Below are 19,660 nucleotides of genomic sequence, written 5' to 3' on the forward strand. Positions count from 1 at the left end.
ATGTGCAAGGCAAGGATTTAGCCACTAGGCTACCTCACTGGGCCCCATACGATCTTGATGTTGATATAAAGGTCATTCTGGAACAGGGACATATTTAAAGAGGGACTCTCAGAATGAAATTTTTAACTATTGACTTAAATGTCATGGACAGATAACTATCATCTTAGTTATAAAAATGGCAAAAATGTTTTCCCACTTAAAAACTCCTGACAATTTCATCAGACATCAGATGACTGCTCTGTCATTTGCTCTGATGCAAGCAGGAATTGAGGGCAGGAAGCAAGGGAGAAGGAAGGAAGAGGCAGCCCTGAGCGGCGCTGAGCGGACAGCTGTAGGCCGCATCCCGTCCCGCGTGGGCCACAGACTCTGTCCTGCACAGGCCCGCTATGGTTTTCTATTGATTCTTTCTCTGTTACCAATTTGTTAGAGAACAAACTCTGTCCTGGTGCAAGGAAGTAGATTCTTAGGGACTATCATCACATTGTGTTTGTAATTTGGCAACCTAAGAAAGTGTTTAAAATTCTTGTAACGTGACAAGCCAAAGAAAAGAAAGGTATGTAGGATAAAGCTCATGAATGTTGTCTGTATTCTCAGTAAGTCAGTCAGCCTTGACTGTCCCCTCCGGAACTGAAGGGCAAAGGGTGGCAATGCCCACCGACCCGGGAGACTGGGCACTGGGAAAGGGTGGCAGTGCCCACCGACCCGGGAGACTGGGCACTGGGAAAGCCCCTCACAAGATGAGGCAGAAGGTCCAGGGCCATCGATAGTGAATGCTAACTTATCCTGTAAAATGAACACTAATCTACTACTTGTCCCTTGGGTATGTGCGCTAAATCTCCTTGTAGAATTGTTTGACTTTGCATTAGTAAGGGAAAGTAGTGTGATGGAGAGTTAACAAGGTTTTCCAGACTGGCAAATCTGTCATTTATGAAATGGTCTTGGGCAAGTCACCCAGACCACTTAAACATTCAGTTAGGTTTGCTCAGAGTTAAGAATGAGCAGAAGAATGCGAGTCTTGGAGCATGTCAGAGACAAGTCTGCCCTAACACCGAGAGGACACGTTTCAGTGGAGATTACATTTTGTTGCATTTTCTCCCCTCTGTAAGAAGCGGGGAAGGCCCCTGACCCAGGAGTATATGTGTGTTCTGAGGACAGCTGTGTCATCGGCTGTATGGCTTCGGGGAACACCACTTTCTGGGCCTCAGGATGCCTCTGGGTGAACTATGATGCTTGGGGACCTGATTTGACTCTATGTTTCTGCTAGTCTAAATGTTTCACAGAACAGATTTTTCATTGTGTGGAATTATGATGCAGTCAGTGCCCTAAGAACAATTCTTTGCAAAAGCAAATGAATTTACAAACGTAAGGATTAAGGTCTCTGCCACTCAGGTTAGTTAAGCTGGTAAACATAAAGAAACAGAGACGCACGTTTGTGAAATTATGACTGTCCCGGCGAACCTTTTGTCTCTTACTTCAAAGGCACATACTTTAGAACTGTAATTCAGAGCAGGCCTGGGAGCCCAGATCGCTAAGAGGTTCAAGGTGTGGGCCTAAGCCAAAGTGACCAAATACATGCCAAGGGGAGAATGGACCCCGTTCAGCCAGTGCTGTTTGGCTCTCCTGTGTTTAATGCTGTGCTCCAGGCAGAGCCCCCGAGGGTGCAGTGGCGGAGCTAGTTCCCCATTTCTCCTCTGCTGAGTTGTATCCTGGACTTATTTTGTGCCAGTTGTGTAAAGAGTCCAGCTCCCATCTCTCTAAGGGGCAAAAGCCCTTTCTGTCAACTGCTTGACCCTTGCTGTACAAGATCCTTCTGGAAATCGTTCCCAACACAATGCTAGGGCCTCTCGCCTGCCTTGCTGTTATTTACACAGTGGGGTGAGCAGGACTGAAAGAATACCTCCCCTAAACGCATGAGCGACCCCGGGAGGGGGGCCCTTTCCTGACAACATGGGAGGTGACCGACACATCTAAGGAAGGAGTCACGGGTGTTCAGAAGAACCACCAAGTACTCTACTGTGTAAGGGACCGTGTGGAAGACAGGGCAAGCAAGCAGCGGGGAGCTGAGTGCGGATTGACCTGGGCTATAGCTGGGGCTAGAGGATCAGCCGCCTGGGACAGCGGACTTGCCGGGAAGCATTTCCTGGCCAGTCCTTTTTTACTGGGGTCTTTGAGAATTGCACGCAGGGAAACTAGCCCCCTTGCGGGGCAGTTCCCGGGAAGGACGGGGTTGGAGGAATTGAAGGTGAGGGGGAGGGATCGATTCTCACACTTTCCCTACAGGTTTCACAAGCAGCCCCCTCCCCGCCCCCCAGCCTTGCCGTTTTTTTTTTTTTTTTTTTAAGGTTGGAAAGCCCGGAGCCTGACACTAACCTGGCATGGGACAGGCAGGCTGCGCTCGCGCGCAAACACCCTATAACCAAGTTGGTGCAGCATTTACCCCGAGTTCTCCCTTGCTCCCAAGAATTGAACACGCTCAGTTGTCTGGCTCTGGCTGGTTGCTAGCGGTCTGGGGGTCCCTCTTCCTTAATCCGGATCGGACAGCTCATCGAGGGGTGGGGGCGTTGGGGAGGGGTCAGGCCGCGGCTGCTGCTTCCGCGAGCGCCACGCGATGCTGTGGACCGAGTCGTCGACTGGGGAGCGGTCTGTCCCCAAGCCGATTGGTACTCGCGGTGGGAGAAGAGACGTGGGGCGGTGGGAGTGCCAGTGAGGAGGCAGGCGGTCCCTACCGCAGGCGCAGGGCGCTGCCTCTCCGCCCCTCCGCCCGCTCTCCCAGCCCCAGCTCTTAGGAGTGGCTGAAGCTGCCCAGAGCTTCTGGAAGCTGAATGAACCCTCCTCCTCTCCCTCCTCCTCGTCTCCCTCCTCCTCTCCTCCGAGTCTCCTCCTTGGAGCTGACGGTACAGTGATATAATGATGATGGGTGTCACAACCCGCATTTGAACTTGCAGGCGAGCTGTCCCGAGCCTTTCTGGAGGAAGAACTCCAGGCGTGCAGGCGCACCCGTCGCGAACCTACCCGGGACCGAGATCGGCGGCCAGCCTCGCATCCTCCCTCCTTGTCCGGCACCTTCCCGCGCCCTCTGCACAGCACCGGCACCGCAACGCACCGGTCCCCAGGCCACCGAGCTTCCTATGTGATCCGCCCGGGCAACACCGCTGAGCCCATTCGCCCACAGCTGCGGTGAATTTCTCCCCTAAACTGCCTCGAGCTTCCAGTTAAAGGTAATGCCTCTTTTGTTCCTCCTTGGGGGAAAAAAAAGAAGAAAGAAAACTTAGAGCCTAAACCCGCGAGTTTGGAGCAAAGAAGTACAATGCAATTGGTAGAAGGCTTTAATTAAGTCGAAGAGCACTAGCTGCAAGGCGAAATTCAGAATATGCGTGCACTTAAAAAAAAAAAAAAACGCAGGTAACTTTCGGAGAGGCTCTGGAGCGGGCCGGACCGGGAAGAGCTCTGGGCTCCGGCAGACCCAGACAAAGAAGCCCGGGGCGGGTAGGGGTGGAAGGACTAACGGAATCGGGGGGAGGGGTGGGGAGGCACTTGTGGAGGAATCCTCGGGAAGTCGTGAGGTCCTGAGCTGCAGAGAAGACAGGAGTCCCCGGAACCTCGGTGGTTTTTTGTTTGTTCTTGTTAACCTGCTCGAGGCAGAAGTTTGAATGGGCGCTCTCGGGACTTGCCAGCACGCTAGCCGGTGTAGGCGCGGTGGCCGCGGGGCAGGCCACCTGGTTTGCGAGGCGGAGAGACCCCCCAGCGTGTGGTCAGCGCCTGGCGGGCGTTCCTTGAAAGCCACTGGCGGGTAGCTGCTGACAGTGCGCCCCGGGGCCACTGCAGCCCGGACCTGTGTGGACCTGACCCCTTCTGCCCCAGGACAACCAGGGAGACGATCTGGCCGGAGAAGTGCAGGGGCCCCGGGGCCGGATCGCTTTTGGCGACTTGGGGGGCTGTCACGGCTCTGTCCCCCGCGCCCCGAGTTCTTTTGTCCTGTGCGCTCGCTGCGCAAGGGAGCCGGTGGGGAAGGAGCAAGGAATGGGGGTGGGGTTGGTAGAGCGCCGTGGAGGTCTGGGAGGTGCCTAGGCGGGAAAGGCTTACTCTAGCCCAGCAGTGATGTGCAAGAAACGTTTTCTGTCCCCAAGAGCGAGTAGGGCTGCCGCTCGCGTGTGCGCCGCAAACCCCGCGCCCAGAGCGCTCTCCAGACAAAGGTGGCGCGGCCACCGGAATATGGAGCCTTGGGACCAGTCCTTTTTCGCCTGGACCACGGCACTCCTCCGTGTCCCACCCCCTCCCAGGGCAGAGCTCCGGTTGAGCAACTTCACTGGCGGTCGCTTCGCTGAGGGTCAGCTTGCGGTGCACCAGGGTCCCCAAGGACGGGGGTGGTAAGGAGGCGCGCGGGGCTGGAGAGTCCAACGGCCTTAGTGGGGAGCGGGCGCCGCGGAGCGCACGGACGGGTTTACTCCTTTGCGTTGTGTGTCACTGGGCTGTGGGGGCGGTCAGGGAGTCGAGCGGTGGAGAGTAGGGTAGAAAGCCTAAACTCTGCTCTGGGATGGAGCTCCGCTGCGGCGAGACCTGCACGCCCGCGGGAGGTCGGCGCAGTCTGCTGAGGCGTGCACCCAGTGCGGCTGCCTGGGGCTCCGGCTCATACCGGTGTCCCCCCTTCTCGGTCTCCATCTTCTCCCAGCCCCTCTCGCTGCACCCCCTCCCCCACGCTGACAAATGAATGGCTGGGGTGGGATCCCTGCCTTCTCCCGGGCGCGGTGGGCGGGGCGAAGGAGGCGGTTGGGTAGCGCTCCTCCTGATCTGCCCCGGACCCCGGGGCTGCAGTCTGCGGAGCCCAGACGTCTAGGAATGGGGCGTTCTGCTGCGGTTGTGGGCGCCCTCTGATGGAGAAGTGCAGTGCCGTTGGAGGCCAGCGAGCGAAAGGCTTTCCGTACTCTGTGCGCCCAGGACGGGAAGCATCCTTCGGTTCCCTGTAAACCTAGGAGGCTGGATAGCCTGGGGATCTGGGAACCTTGGCGGAAACGAAGCCGCGCCTTCCCGCGAGGGGGCAGGGGCGCAAGCGCTCCCAGGGGATGGAGGAGCGCACACCGATCGCCCCAGACACTTCCAGGCTTAGAGGAAGGTTTGGAGGCGACTGGGAGGGGCGCGATCTTCACGTGCAATCGTGTGTGTCTTTTATTGAGGTCACACGAAATTGCCTCCCTTTTGCGAATTTTACCAAAGTCCATGGCCCCTGGAACCCAGTGCTAGGGCCCCGCCCCAGGACATTGCAAAATAAGGGCCCCTAAATCAATGGTTGAACTTCCCCAACTACCGGACGCAGGATGGAGAGTCCTGGAAACCCAGGCGAGGCGGGTTCCGGGAAGGAGAGCAAAGAAAAGGAAGGCAGGGAAAATAGGGCAGATGTCGCCACCCGCCGGGAAGCGAGCAAACACTTGCTTCTGGATTTCGCGTCCTGTTTAAACACGAGAGTCCGGGAACTCTCAGTCGCGGGAACCACGGTAGGGAGTGGAGAGAGGGATGGCGAAGGAGGGTAGGGACTGGTGGGCGTAGGGGGCTCCCGTCCAGCCCTCCCGGAGTGCGGAGGAATCGCGTCGGTGGCCTCGGAGCGCACGGTTCAGCAGCCGCCACGTGGGCCGCGCGTCAGCTCCGGGCCGGAGGGTGTGCCTGCCTAAGATCCGAGACAGCGGCAGCACCGCCCGGCCCTGCCGCGGCCAGGGCCCCCGCCTGCTGAAGCCAGGAGGGTGGGACAAGCCTGGGGCGGAGCCTGGCCGGGCGGGGCCGGGCTGAGCTCGGAACCCTGTGGTCACCGCCCACCCGGCCTGGGGAGCCCACGTGGCTGGGGCCGACCTGGCTTCCAAGGAGAAGGCGCTCTCGCTCGCTCGCTCTCTCTCTCTCTCTCTCTCTGTCTCTGTCTCTCTCTCTCGTGGTAGGCGAGATATTGGGCTTTTGCCTGAAAGTGGGGCCGAGGGAAGGGGAGGGTGAAAATTTGCTCCAGGGATGACGTTATCTTCTACTCCATAAAATAGTGACAATTGAAATGTGCTCAACCCGGGCTGAAACTTTTTCCCCCCAGCCAATTGCAAGCTTGATCATCTCGAATTGTCACAGTGTTCATTTCGGAGGGTAGAAGGTTGACTCAGGGCGGCCCTGATGAATTGTGTAGGTCTCCATCCTGATCCTGCTGGTGGGTGGCAGGGCCCAAGGTGCTGGAGCCCTCGCTGCTGCTGCCCAGAGTGGTCATTAACAGGAAACTGGATGGACAGCTGAGGGACTGGATCACAGGCAGTGTCAGATTGCTTGGGGCAAAGCTGCGGCCTCATCCGCTGTGCCACAACACTGCTCCCACTTCTTTCTTGGAACTGGTTTTCATGAACTCCCTGTCACCACCTCCAGTTGATCTGTTCTTTTCCTTCTGTCTCTTTGTAAAAACCCCAAATTGTTGTAAAGCGTGAGAGTATTCTTACCAAGTTTTAAATTGGATACTGTGTGTTTAGTATAGAAACAGTGGTTGCCAGCATTCGGGAGCATGTTAAGACTCCAGTGCCTGCGTTCTAGGCCCCTTGCCCTGGACTGCCTTCTTGCCAATGCATAGCCTGGTGGGAAGAGGGGGAGGACAGCAGGTGTAGACTCAGTGCTTGGGTCCCTGTTGTCCATCTGGGAGATCTGGATGGAGCTGCAGGCTTGTGATGGCAGCTTGGTCCAGCCTAAGCTTTAGGGAGCATTTCTCAATCTCCTCCCCGCCTCGTTCTTTCTCACTGCATTTAACTAAGCAGATATTTATAAAACTTAGTGATTGAAAGGAGCACCAAAGGAAGCACCAGTTAGGTTGGGGGCAGGATCACTTTGCAGCTGAGGTGCTGTGTGGCTGCAGATATAGAATAGTCGGGTCTCAGAGAGTCTGGCTTCGGACTTGTGAGTAAAGAAAGAAATATTTTGTTCATGTCCCCACTACTCCTGCAAAATGTTCCAGTGGATTCCAAAGTGATTGGACAATGACTTCCTCTAGCAGGAAGCCCTCAGCCCTGAATCTCGTGGGTGGTAGAAAGAGGGATGGAAGTCAAGACAGTCACTTAGGGTTTACACAAGAGTTCAAAATTTTTTTCTTCTTAGTAGATGAAAAGAAAGGTTTTTTAAAAGTTCATCATAAGTATTTCTTGCTTTTAAAAATGAAGAATTCTAGACTTATGTATGTTTACAGACAGGTTTCTCTCTCTTTCTCGCACACACACTCACACACACACACACACAATGGAACAAGATATGCCTTGTGTTCCAAGATACCTGTGTATGTGCATGTGGGTCAGTTGTGTTTGGGTAGGGTCTACAAAGCTAACTCAAAGTGTTAGATGATTAAAGATACAGCCCCTTTTCCTGCTTGCCTTACACTGTTGTGCTTGAGTGCTTTCTGGTTAATGATTGGGCACTCAGCAGGCATCACCACCCTGAGCGCTGAGAACCAGTAATCTCTGTCTCCCATAGCCATAGAACTAAGCTCTCTTTTCCTGTGAGGCCTCGGGTCATGGATCAACAGTGCCAAACACTGCACTTAGGGTGATGTGTAGAACTTCTCGGGATCCAGGGAGAGAATGGAGCACTGTAGCAGGCAGCTCTTCACCAGCCACCCAGAGGAGCCTGTGAGGAATGACACATGCTCACTGTTGGCGGTGACTGGTTGTGGTCTGAGAAAACGTGCGGTTGTTGGATGGATCTGTGGATTAGCAGAAAGCACAAAGCATGTACTCTCTCTGATTTGGTATCAGAACAAGCACAAGGCAGAGATAAACATCTTGGCCAGGCTCCATTTGGGTTACTGACTTTTTACCTGTTTCCTCTTTTCCTAATGTAGTCTAGACTTGATAAATTGTATATATATATATTTATATGGTGTATATGTATTTCAGGGTTTTAAGGCGCTGCTAAGTTCTGAGCACTGTGTGTGCCAGCAATGGTTGCAATTCACCGATGGGCACAAAGATTCTTTGTGTAATGTGTTCACTGGTTATGGTTCCTGAAACTCCCCTGGATAGACCCATCATTTATAAAAGGACACAAATGTAGGTCTGTGTTTATATCTGTTTCTATTTCTGTACCCACAGACATCCTATTTCATTCTTTTAAGGGTTTTAGGAGGTGTTTACGCTGATAGAATTAGATTACATGCAATGACATGCATATAATAAATCATATAGTAAGAGATGTATTAATCTTTTTCATATGAGATGACTGATCTAATATTACCAGAGGCACAGTAGAGTAAGTACCAGGCTTGGCATCAAAATTTGAGCTGGACTCAACAGCTGAAAAAGCTAAGACGCCACTTCTGGACTTCTGGTGTCATAATCTTTTAAGTGAGTCCGTAGTTGCAAAGACCAAAAGAATGAATATGAAATACAAGAAATGTTTTTGATGGATAGAAGAAATCATAGGATTTTTTTTTTTCTAAGCCAAGTACAAAACCCAGTAGCCAAATCAGAAAACGTTGGCAGGCCTGAATGAATAACAATACGCCATTTACATCTGTCCAGTCTCCTATATGGCTTGTGGAGGCCCAAGTACTCAAGCCATCATTTGCTCCCGCCAATGGAGTTGAGCTGGAAGCAAAGAAGCCAGGATTAAGCATTCTGAAACCCTGAGGGGGGGGGGCGGGGGCGGGGGCGAGGGAGGCTTGCCAGTGCCGAATGCCCACCCTAGAGCTGATAACTTGATAGATCGAGGACTTACCTATCTAAAAGAGAGATAGCCCTGTTTTCTGTTACTCACAGGTAGCCTCAGAGAGAGCCATAAGCACCTTTCACTCCTTTGAGAAGTTGCTCAGCCTCGTTCATCATTAAAGAAGCAGTAATTAAAACACCCACGATATGCTGTAGCCTAGACAGTTGTCTCGGGTAACTAATGAGCAGACTGTTAGAGAAAACTGCTGTGTCTAAGTCCTTAAGTCACCCCCTGCTCAGCTGGGTTTCCCCAAGATCAAGCAAGAATACTAAGTACCTGCCCAACAGTACCTTGGCTTCCTTTCTAGCAGGCAGTCCGTTCCTGAGTGGCCCTTATCCCCCCAGACACTTCGTGGGGACAGGAGTCCTGGTGCCCTCGGGTCATCTGTCTATTAAAAGTCGCAGGCAGCTGTATCTCAATTGTCTGTTGACTTTTTCCTCTTCTCCTTGACTTCACTGGCACAGAAGGCTAAATATAGAGGCCAGCTCTCCTATCCCCCAGGACTTTCCATGCAGACGGACTGCTTAGCACTCAGAGTTGGTGTTTATAAGACTAGACACAGGGGTTGGGAGTGGTGCTCCAAACGGAGAAAGAGGTTTTGCAATGTTTCTCAGTGAATCACATCGAATGCTGGCGACAGATAGTACATCTGAACAGCCCAGGACCTGAGTGTGACTTTAAGAACATTAAAGCAGAATGGATGCCCATGGGCTCCAAGGCAGAGGCAATGGCACAGTGAAAGTCAGGAAGATCATCAGGGGGTATTTACTAAAGAGAGAAATTATTTTCTTCAATGAAGGGGTTTGAAACCTAGATAACTACAGGGCCATGAGCGGACAGGAAATAGTTAGAAGGCTATGTGGGGCAGTGATGGACCCAGTGGGAGAGGCCACTGTGAGGTTGGTGCTGGTTGGCAATGGGCCAGCTGCAGGTAGGGCCTTAGCATGCCAGATTTTCTGGCTTCTCAAAAGAAGTTACAGTTCTGGGACTTAGTGTGAGCACTGTAAAATTTTAACCTGCAGTGACTTAGCCAATTATATTTATGCATCTTATTCAAAGTATTGAAATTGTGCCCAATCTCTTGCTTATATTTGTAATTCCCTGGTTTCCTTCCTTAGTGTTTAATAAGCAGATGTCATGGGGCAAGTCATGAGAATACTGGTTATACCTATGCAAATGGAGAACTGCTTTCTCCCCTCCCTAAAAAAGTAAGATACTTTGATAAGCATTAAGTGTGGCATGAAGAGTTAGACTTTGGAGCATGTGCCTTGGGTAACCTTCTTTGGTTTTGTGGAGAGAGTTGACACTCTTGATAGTGACAAACATCACTCGTTACTAGGTCATGGTAGATGCTCAGCTGGCCTGATACAAACATTTGTCGTATGTGACTTAAACGTACTTGCTTATGTTCCTAAGGGGCTGTTGTACAAAGTGTGTTCTGAGCAGGAAAGGAAGGCATTGACCAGTGCCATACATTTCATCTAGGTGTGTTCCTTTAGGGTCTGAACCTGAAACGTTGGAGATATTGCAGACATTACTAAGTTGAGTGGAAGAACAGTTCCACATTCTATGAACGAGAGCAACCTTATCTTTTCTGATCACTTCTCATTAGCTGTAGTTATACACTGGTGAATGTAAAATGTTTATAACTGCTTGCTAAACGTCCCATCAACAATGTCCAGTGAAGAAAACGCAGCAGTATCTTCCATTGTCAGGATTGTCAGGATTATGCCCTGGGGCTGAGCAGGTCTCTTCTAAAGTACCTGGCTTCACAGAGAAGGGTAGATACTAGTATCAAACGAGAGTTTGTTAAACAGTAGAAGGAGAGTTGACCGTTAAGAAACCATCCAACAATGGCTATTGTAGAATAGTTCTAAAACTGTTCAAGAAGGGCACAACTATGGAGACCAAATAATCTTCTGCCGTCCTTCTGAGGTTGGCTCTGATTTCTAAATGGCCCCTGACACTGCTACTTATCCTCTTCATAATTGCAGCTTCACAGAAATTCTAGCTGGAAGGGGCCAGTCTGAGACCCAGATGGCTCAACGTCTTCCCTGAAGTTGCACAATAATTTAGTGGTACTTCCAAGGCACTATTTCTTGACTCGGGACAGGGTATTTTCTTTCATTCTTTACTCTTGAGATGTTGGAACTGTTGGAACTGCTTTAAAACTCATGGCAAGCTCTGGTTTGTTTTGTAATTAACAGCTCCTTGTAATATGTTTATTTTGTTTGCTCAGCCAGCTAGACCTCCAATAGAGTCTGTACAGGTCTTTGAAAGCCTGCAGAAGCCCGTGTTCTTTGAGTGCTGCGGGTTCCTTCCCACCTCACCTGTGATGAGGATTTCGTTCTCTCAGCACCTCTCACTGCCGCTCCATCTTCCCCATCTTCGTCTTCTCTGGCTCCAGCCGTGACTGGTGTCCCGTTTCTGAGGAGACTTTTTATTCACCCCTGGAGCTTTGTGCCCTTTCCTTATGTAGGCTTTGGTCTCTGTTGTTCTTCCTGTGGCCCACTCAGATGTGGCTGTTGCATGTCTATATTGTCATATATTTGGAATTATTTTCATAACTACGGCATCAGGTGAGAGTTATACCAGTAATTATTAACGTGTTGAGACAACTTCTCCTGTTACAAGATTCCTCCTGATTTGACAATCAAAGAGGAACTTTCTCTGTACTCTTAGTTCATACAAAGCACAAATAGCAGGTTATTTGTTTTGACCTCCCAGAAACATGAATGCTTGATATTTACTCTGTGTGTTTTCATTTCTAGGACAAAATGTTGATAAATATAAAAAGCATCTTATGGATGTGCTCAGCCCTGATAGCAACTCATGCCCTGCGTCAAGGTGAGCATGGTAACACTTTCTCGTACTAACTGCAATGAAATCTTCAGTAGGGTGGGAGGGAGTGACAGCACAAACCACTGGGATAGAGTTAAGTAACTCTTCAGTGCTGACAACTTTCAGTGTAAATATTGCTGACATGAAGCCAGTGGGTTTTAGTGGAGGGAACAGCTGTCTGTCTGTGTCTCCTTCTGTAATTCTGCCTTTCAAATAAATAAAAATAAACCTTTTTTACAGTTTTTAAGTAAGTGAATCAGAGCCAGATAGTGAATAGGAAGCCAAAGGGTCAAGTGGGCTTTCGGATGGCTTTGGCCTGTGCAGAAAGACTCAGAAATGGCACTGAGCATATTTTAGAATTCTGACTTTGTCACTAAAGATTCACAAACACTTTCTTATACAGAAAAAAGAGTCTCGAGTTTGAAGAGCATCAAGGAGATAGAGGGGTGACAGCCCGGGGCTGGCCCCTGCCCCCTTCCTTCTTTGCTTGTTTTAAGTAACTGGGGGAAGTACACACATGAGCTATTTTTTTAAGCTTTAGATTTTGAAGCACAAGGAGCTGGATCAGAAGTGGAATAGCTGGGACACAAACCAGCACCTATACAGGATATCAGTGTTTCTGGTGGCAGTTTTGCCCGCTGCACCATAATGCTGGCCCCTAAGTTAAGTTTTCCTCTTTAGCGATAGAGAATTTTTTTTTTCCTGAAAGCACATAATATTTCCATAAAATCCTCCTGAAATTTTCAGAATGACTCAGTGAATTTGTCTAATGAATATGTCCACACCAATAACATTTCTGATGTATGCCATGTTGAGATATGTGTCACAGTACTTTTGGCCATCAACATGATAAGTGTTAAAAACACAACATTTTGCTAATGAAAACATCACTATTTCGCTTCACCTAGAGGCTACTGTGAACTTGTTGAGCATATCTTCATGAAGTGACCGTTGCATGGGCCGTTTCCAATGTTAGAACACAGCTTATTAGCCTGATGGCTTAGAGGCTGGAAAGAGGAAGGTGGGCTTCCTGTGAGTGACAGAGCAGCTACTCTCACACAGCATGAAGGGACAGTTAACATGCCATTTAGCATTCAAAGTTTAAAGCTGTAAGCAGAGACGCACTGTGCACATGAATGTTCTGGAACAAAGCCAGGATGGAGTGCGGATGTAATGTTTTACTGCATGGGGAGTACAGCTGAAGTTGCCCTCATGATCAAAGCTACGAGTTCAAACCCAGGCCTAACGCGAGTCCTTGACTCACTAGACTGCCCCTTGCTTCCATCTACTGAAGTACTTCTGAAAACATCTTGCTTACTCTTGGAACTTTATTCTCATTTCCTCTGCAATAGTGAGGCAGTTATCTTAAACACGTTTTGTCCTCCAACCTGTTGTCATTTCCACCTTCCACCTTTTCTTCTTTGTAACCTGCGCCACTGATCTGGTCTGCCCGTCTCCATTGCCTTCAGGTCTCTTGTGTTTCTGTAGGGGGTACTTTACAATCCTTGAAAAGATAAAATTAAATTTGGTTAAAAAATTGAAATTGATGTTTTGATTTTTTTCATAAGACACTTTCACAGCTTTTTGAATATCCTGCAAATGCATGGATTTCAAAATGTTTTTGAACCGAAGAAGTTTATTTCTGAACTTTATTTTCTGTGACTTTGTGAAAAGATTGATTGAGATATTTAAAAGGCAGAGTTACAGAGATAAGGAGACAGAGAGAGAGAGAGAGAGAGAATCCAGAGTAGGGGGTGGTGGAGAGATCTTTGCTGCATTGGTTCACTCCCCAAAAAGATTCCCAACTGCAAGGGCAGGAACAGGCCAGAGCCTGGAACCTGGAACTCCATGTAGGTCTGCGTGTGAGCAGCGGGGGCCACGAGCACTGGGACGTCCTCTGCTGCTTTGCAGGCACATTAGCAGGGAGCTGGATTTCAAGAGCAGCAACCAGAGCTCCAACTGCCGCTCATATGGGATGCCAGCATCACAGGCTGTGAGTTACCATGCTGTGCCATAGTGCTGTTTGACCATGAACTTTTCTGAAGTACTCTCATATGTGCTTCATTTTATCCTTTGTTTTGTTTATGTCAAACACTGTCATTTGTGCCTGACACAATGGCCCAATTGGCTAATCCTCCACCTTCAAGTGCCAGCATCCCACATGGGCACTGGTTTGTGTCCAGCTGTTCTACTTCCTGTCCAGCTACCTGCTTATAGCCTGGACAAGCAACAGAGGATGGGTCAAAGCCTGGGGACCCTATACCCACGTAGGAGATGCAGAAGAAGCTCCTGGCTTCGGATCGACTCAGCTCCCACCATTGTGATTACTTGGGGAGTGACCCCGCCCATAGAAGATGTTTCTGTCTGTCTCTCTTTCTGTCTGGAACTCTGACTTTCCAATGAAAACAACAAATAATTCTTTAAAAACAAAAGCAGTTATTTTTTAAATGAGTACTGTACTTCGGCACGTGGAAATGCGAACTGCTAATTGCTGTCTTTTTTACAAAACAACATTAAAGTTGTGTGCCTTTCTCTTTATACACAATGATTCCATTTACTTTACTTTCAATCATTACAATTACCAAACTGGCTCCCATCCCCCCCCCCCCGTTTTTTTAAAGATTTATTTGTATTTATTTGAAAGGCAAATTTACAGAGAGAAGGGAGAGAGAGAGAAAGAGTGAGAGAGATCTTCCATCCACTGGTTCAGTCCCTAGATGGCCACAACGACCAAAGCTGGACTGGTACAAAGCCAGGAACATCCGGCTTCCCATGGGTCTCCCACATAGACGCAGGGCCCAAGCACCTGGACCATCTTCTGCTGCTCCAGGCACATTAGCAGGAAACTCGATCATAAGTGGAGCAGCTGGGAGTTGAACTGGTGCCCATATGGGATTGCCCACACCACAGACAGTGGCTTAGCCTACTATGCCATGGTGCTGGCCCAGTCTCACATTTTTGCCAGTGGGTTTTCTGGGGGGCTGCTAATCTGTGTCTTCTTTTTCCTACAGTTAAAGTGGAAAACAGCCCCCCTGTCAGGGGCTCCCTGTCAGGAAGAGTCAGCTTACCTTGTCACTTCTCAACCATGCCCACCCTACCACCCACTGACAACACCAGTGAATTTCTCCGCATCAAATGGTCCAAGATTGAAGTGGACAAAAGTGGGAAAGATTTGAAGGAGACTACTGTTCTGGTGGCACAGAATGGGAACATCAAGATTGGGCAGGACTACAAGGGGAGAGTGTCAGTGCCTACCCACCCCGAGGATGTGGGCGACGCCTCCCTCACCATGGTCAAACTGCGGGCCAGTGATGCTGGCCTGTACCGCTGTGATGTCATGTACGGGATTGAAGACACCCAAGAAAGCATGTCACTGGCGGTGGACGGTAAGGCTTGGCGAATCCACACAGAGCAGCCTGGAGTGACTCCAGGACTGTTGTTCAGCGTTTCCGCCAGTGAGGGAAAATGTGCATCTACCCCACAGGCCAGGGGTTTCACCAGAAATACTGCTAGCGTGAAGGCGGGTGGCTGACTTGGGGCAGCCAGTTCATTGACTCAATATACTAAAGTCCAGTGGGATATTCTGAAAGTAATGAATGCCCTAAAACATGGAAGAGTCCAGTAAAGACAGAGGTACTGTTGAAAACAGTAGGCTAGGACTTTTCACGGGTATAAAAGCTGACCTCATTTTAATGTTTTCACAAGTACATGTGCTCACAGACATGCACATGCACATAGGTGCAAAGATACGTCAGTATTTGATCTCTTTTTTTTCCCCATTCTCTTACTAATGATTACTAAAAGATTTAGGTTTACTTTTAAGAAATGTAAATTTTATCTTCAATCACATTGAAGAAAAAAGATACTTAGTAAATACCATGGTGCATATCAAAATATCTTAAAAAGAAGGCGAGGACTCAATTAATACTTGGATTGGATCAAAACAAGCCCCAGTGAAGAGGTTAATCGATCATTGTAATCCACTGAATTTGCAATGAGACATTTTAGTTTTGTCCTTCTTGTGGTGGTGGTTTACATGTCACTTGAATTTAAGTTGGGAGACAAAGCAAAGAAAAATTGCTTTAATTGGGTACACCCGTCATGCCGTAGTGCTTGGAAGCAGTGCTTTCTGGCAAGTTATTAAGCAAAACTGCTAACCCAGACATGATGGAACAGATTTTCTTCTAACCCTCCATTTCCCTATAAAACATTTACCTTTCAGAAATACACACAAAGGGTTTTATTAAAACTCTTTCTTGTGTAGCCAAAAGGAAATGCTTTGAATTTCAGTTACAACACAAATTAACCTTCTGAGCATCTTTCTCCATTTGGCTTCAGTGGCTGCCTTCTTTAGAGCTGTTGTCACCATGTCCAGGTATCCTCGGAATCCCCTGGGTGCTTTGAACATTTTCATCATTCATTGTAGTTAGCCTGAAAGTTGCCCTCTTGTTCTCTCTCTTTTTTTCCTCATGTATATCATTTTAAAAATCCCCAAAGGAGTTTAACAACTCCTTGCAATTTTTCATCATTACAGAATTAGCAGTGGATTTGCCCCTTGCCCTTCTGAAACAAGGAAAATCCTTCACTTAATCCCCTTAGCCCCATGTGGTCTTCAAATTAATGCGACAGTTGTGGACAGTTAGACAGACTGATGTCCCCTACCTTGGTCATGAAGGCCCCTTCGAGGGCCATTACTGCCAATCTTAAGAGCACGTGGAAGATTTTTAATTACCAAGAAGACTATTGAAAGCTCTGATGAACCTAACACTAATGTACAACTGTTCTAAATAACCAGTTAAGCCCAAGAGATCATTGTATGCTGTCTTGTCCTGACCAGTCAGTGCTGTCCATACTTCCTGCTGCTTTAGAGAGATCCCGGAAAAGTGAAAATTGACATCAGATAATTTCTGTTTCTCATGGAACGGTAAAAGGGAAAGGGGAGTGGGAGAGTGAGTGCAACTCGTGGGCTTGAGCAGTTCTTGGCGTTCACTTTGGTCCTAGGCGCTTGCCTCTGCTGACCACTGTTGCCTAGCAGGTGCCTCCTGGGCACACACCTGCCTTGAAAGAGGAACACATTCCAGGGCATCCCGAGAACCACAGTCAGGCTGTGGCGGAGAGACTGTTGTCAACCCCCAGAAATGAGTAGAAGGAATAAGAGGAAAGTGGTTGGTGGTTTAGAGACTGCAGATCATTCCAGATAACAATAGCAGGTGATCTGGAATGTCACGATGCTCAGGGAAGTCTCCCATGAGCTCCACTGGTCCTGATTTCTGTACCGCAGAGACTTGGCTGCAACCAATGGATTGTAGAAATGAGTCATGATAATTACTCCAATTTAAAATGGAAGCTCTCCTGTGGGAATGGGGAGAGAAAACCCAAGCCTCCACTCCCCTGTTGTTGTTTCCTCGTCTCGTTGACGGTTCCTTGAGCCCAGCTGCACAGCTCAAAACCACCACTAAGAGAACCTGAGGCAAGCACCAGGCTGCCTGGCTTCGACTCTGGGAGGTCTGGAGAAGTTCATTTCCGACCTTGTTTGGGGTAAAAATTGCACAACATGTGGGTAATCCATAGTAACTTGCCCAGCATTGAAAACTCCTTATAATTTGATCTTCAGATCAATCAAATTTCACTTTTTGGGGAAGGACCTGAAGGCTCATGTGTGTGACTAGGGCACAAAAGAGGAATTAGAACGAATCTTCCTGCTCACCCCAAGCCAGTGACAGTAATGCTTCTGAAAGTAAATATCTTGGTGTTGTCATCTGGAGGAAGTACATTTGTAAATATTTTCATGGGACTAGTGAGCAGTTAGACACTTACGTGGGAAGGGCCCTGGGTGAAGTTCTGGAGTCTGGGAGGTTGGTCCCATGGTCGCCTCCCCTTTTTCTGCCTTCCACAGAGCCTACTTGTTTCCTTGGGTTGCACAGGGTTCCCAGGGTTGTCTCACTATTACCTGTAGTGCCGACTGCCATTCACTCCTTGGGATTGCCTGACGGGCTCGCATTGACTTCTTGGTAAACTTTTCTTGTTAACTTTACATGTTAACCAGCAAATCCTCGCCAGGATCCGGTCAGAGAGGATAAGTCAGAAACTGTTATGGGTTACCTGCTAATTTGACATAGCGTCCCCATGAGGAACTGTGCGCCATGCAGCAGCTGCTTGAAGCCTGCCTGGTAATTGTCGGTTGTTGCCTCCGCAGGGGTTGTATTTCACTACAGGGCGTCCAGCAGCAGGTACACGCTGAACTTCGAGGCAGCTCAGAAGGCCTGTGTGGAGATTGGGGCAGTCATAGCCACTCCGGAGCAGCTCCTGGCTGCGTATGAAGACGGCTTTGAGCAGTGTGATGCAGGCTGGCTGTCTGATCAGACCGTCAGGTGAGAGAGCTGGGGCCACAGGCTGCTTGAAGTCCATGCTTGGGAAGTGAGAAGTCACTCACTAGCCACCTATTTTCCCACCCTCCCCCCAGATACCCTATCCGGACTCCCCGGGAAGGCTGCTACGGAGACATGATGGGGAAGGAGGGGGTCAGGACCTACGGCTTCCGCGCTCCCCACGAGACCTATGATGTGTACTGCTATGTGGATCAACTGGACGGTAAGGTGTTTTAGGTTCCTCTTGCTTCTTCTGAACTGAGAAAATTCCAGAACTACCAGCAGCACGTTGGAGTAGAGCAGGTCTGCGTGTTGATTGGGAGCAGCAGCCTTTTGGCTAGAAGACTGTATGATTTTGTGGTAAAATGAACCCTAATTAAAGTGGCAGGGCTGGAGAAGTGTGTAAGCGGTTGTGCAGGTTAGGAAGGTTTTTAGTTAATGCCAGGCTTCCCAACAGCCATGCTGCTCTTGGCCGGCTCCCAGCACACATTTAGAGCCTTAAGAATAGCAGGCTGTGAGGGCGGTGCCTATTCTAGCAAGAACTTCAGGTAAAATCCTGAGCACACACCAGGGAGAACACGACTACAGATAAACAAACACCGCAAGCTCAACTCAGCAACGATGTGGACTAGCACAGGCGCTATGCTTGCGTTTCTCCTCCCGTGTGCCCTGCCATTCAGTCATTCAGGTGGCATGATGTCGAAGACACCTGCTGTGGGGCAGATCCCGTGCTGGTGGTCCGGGCTATCTGGAGACATTCTGATAAGTCCCTGTTTTAAAGGTGCTTGGAGTGTGTGTGTGTGTGTGTGTGTGTGTTATTTTCTCATGTACCTGAATTAAAGTCTTGAAGTCAACTTTGAATTCAGTGGTACTGATGTTATCTAAAGGGCACCATGAAGTTCTATTATAAAAAAACACCGAAGAAAAATATCTGTGATCTCTCCTTTTGTGTTAGCAAGTATCTTAGGAGCCTCCCTGCAGATACAGCAACATTGAATGGAGTTACAATTTGAATGTTGGCTGAGTACACATAGAAAAACTGCAAGTTTGTTGATGTGTCCAATGGGGAGGTTGGACCAGGTCGTTTCTGTGGGCCTTTCCAACAGTTCAGTTCTGTGATTCTGTTGTCTATGATTTGAACAAATAACCCCACAACTGGAAGATCACCGATAGAGGCAGCTTACGTTACCCTACTTCCTAGACTAGATGTGAATGGGGAGGCCTAATTTCCAGAAGGCTGCTTAAGCAGGGCTCTTTAAGTTCCTCAGCATTATCATCACTGTTGTCCAAAACGTCAGACACCAATAACCTTAGTACTTGTGTAGAGGTAAGGGAACCACGAGTGATGACTGGCCTATGGCTGCCATAGGGAAAAGTGGAGGCTTCTTTTCTCTGTTTTCTGAAAGATTGTTTTGGCAAGAGGAGTTGATAGAGCTGAACCAGAGATTAAAAAAAAAAAAGATGTATCTTTATCAGAAAGTTTGATCCACAGAGAAGGTGAGACAGAGAGAAAGGTCTTCCATCTGCTGGTTCACTCCCTAAGTGGCTGCAACGGCTGGAGCTGAGCCAATCCAAAGCCAGGAGCCAGGAATTTCTTCTGGGTCTCCCACAGGAATACCGGGTCCCAAGGCTTTGGGCCGTCCTCGACTGCTTTCCCAGGCCACAAGCAGGGAGCTAGCAGGGAAATGGAGCAGCCGGGATACGGACCGGCACCCATATGGGAGCCTAGCACATGTAAGGTGAGGACT

General features: G+C 49.0%; 1 protein-coding gene across 3 annotated transcripts in view; it reads left to right on the plus strand.

Moving 5' to 3' along the window:
* Window positions 1–2,884: 2,884 nt before the first annotated feature.
* The window catches only part of VCAN (versican), a 95,157-nt gene continuing 78,381 nt past the window's right edge, over window positions 2,885–19,660 (plus strand). For 2 of the 3 annotated variants that reach the window (XM_004586221.2, XM_004586223.2), the window contains exons 1-5: window positions 2,885–3,218; window positions 11,475–11,550; window positions 14,556–14,930; window positions 17,741–17,915; window positions 18,008–18,135. In XM_004586221.2, coding sequence (XP_004586278.2) covers window positions 11,481–11,550; window positions 14,556–14,930; window positions 17,741–17,915; window positions 18,008–18,135 — 748 coding nt within the window. In that variant the 5' untranslated portion in view covers window positions 2,885–3,218; window positions 11,475–11,480. The remainder of the gene's footprint in view (window positions 3,219–11,474; window positions 11,551–14,555; window positions 14,931–17,740; window positions 17,916–18,007; window positions 18,136–19,660) is intronic. The other variant, XM_004586222.2, reaches the window with a different exon arrangement.

Source organism: Ochotona princeps, chromosome 28 (assembly GCF_030435755.1).
Source record: "Ochotona princeps isolate mOchPri1 chromosome 28, mOchPri1.hap1, whole genome shotgun sequence".
Classification (NCBI taxonomy): domain Eukaryota; kingdom Metazoa; phylum Chordata; class Mammalia; order Lagomorpha; family Ochotonidae; genus Ochotona; species Ochotona princeps.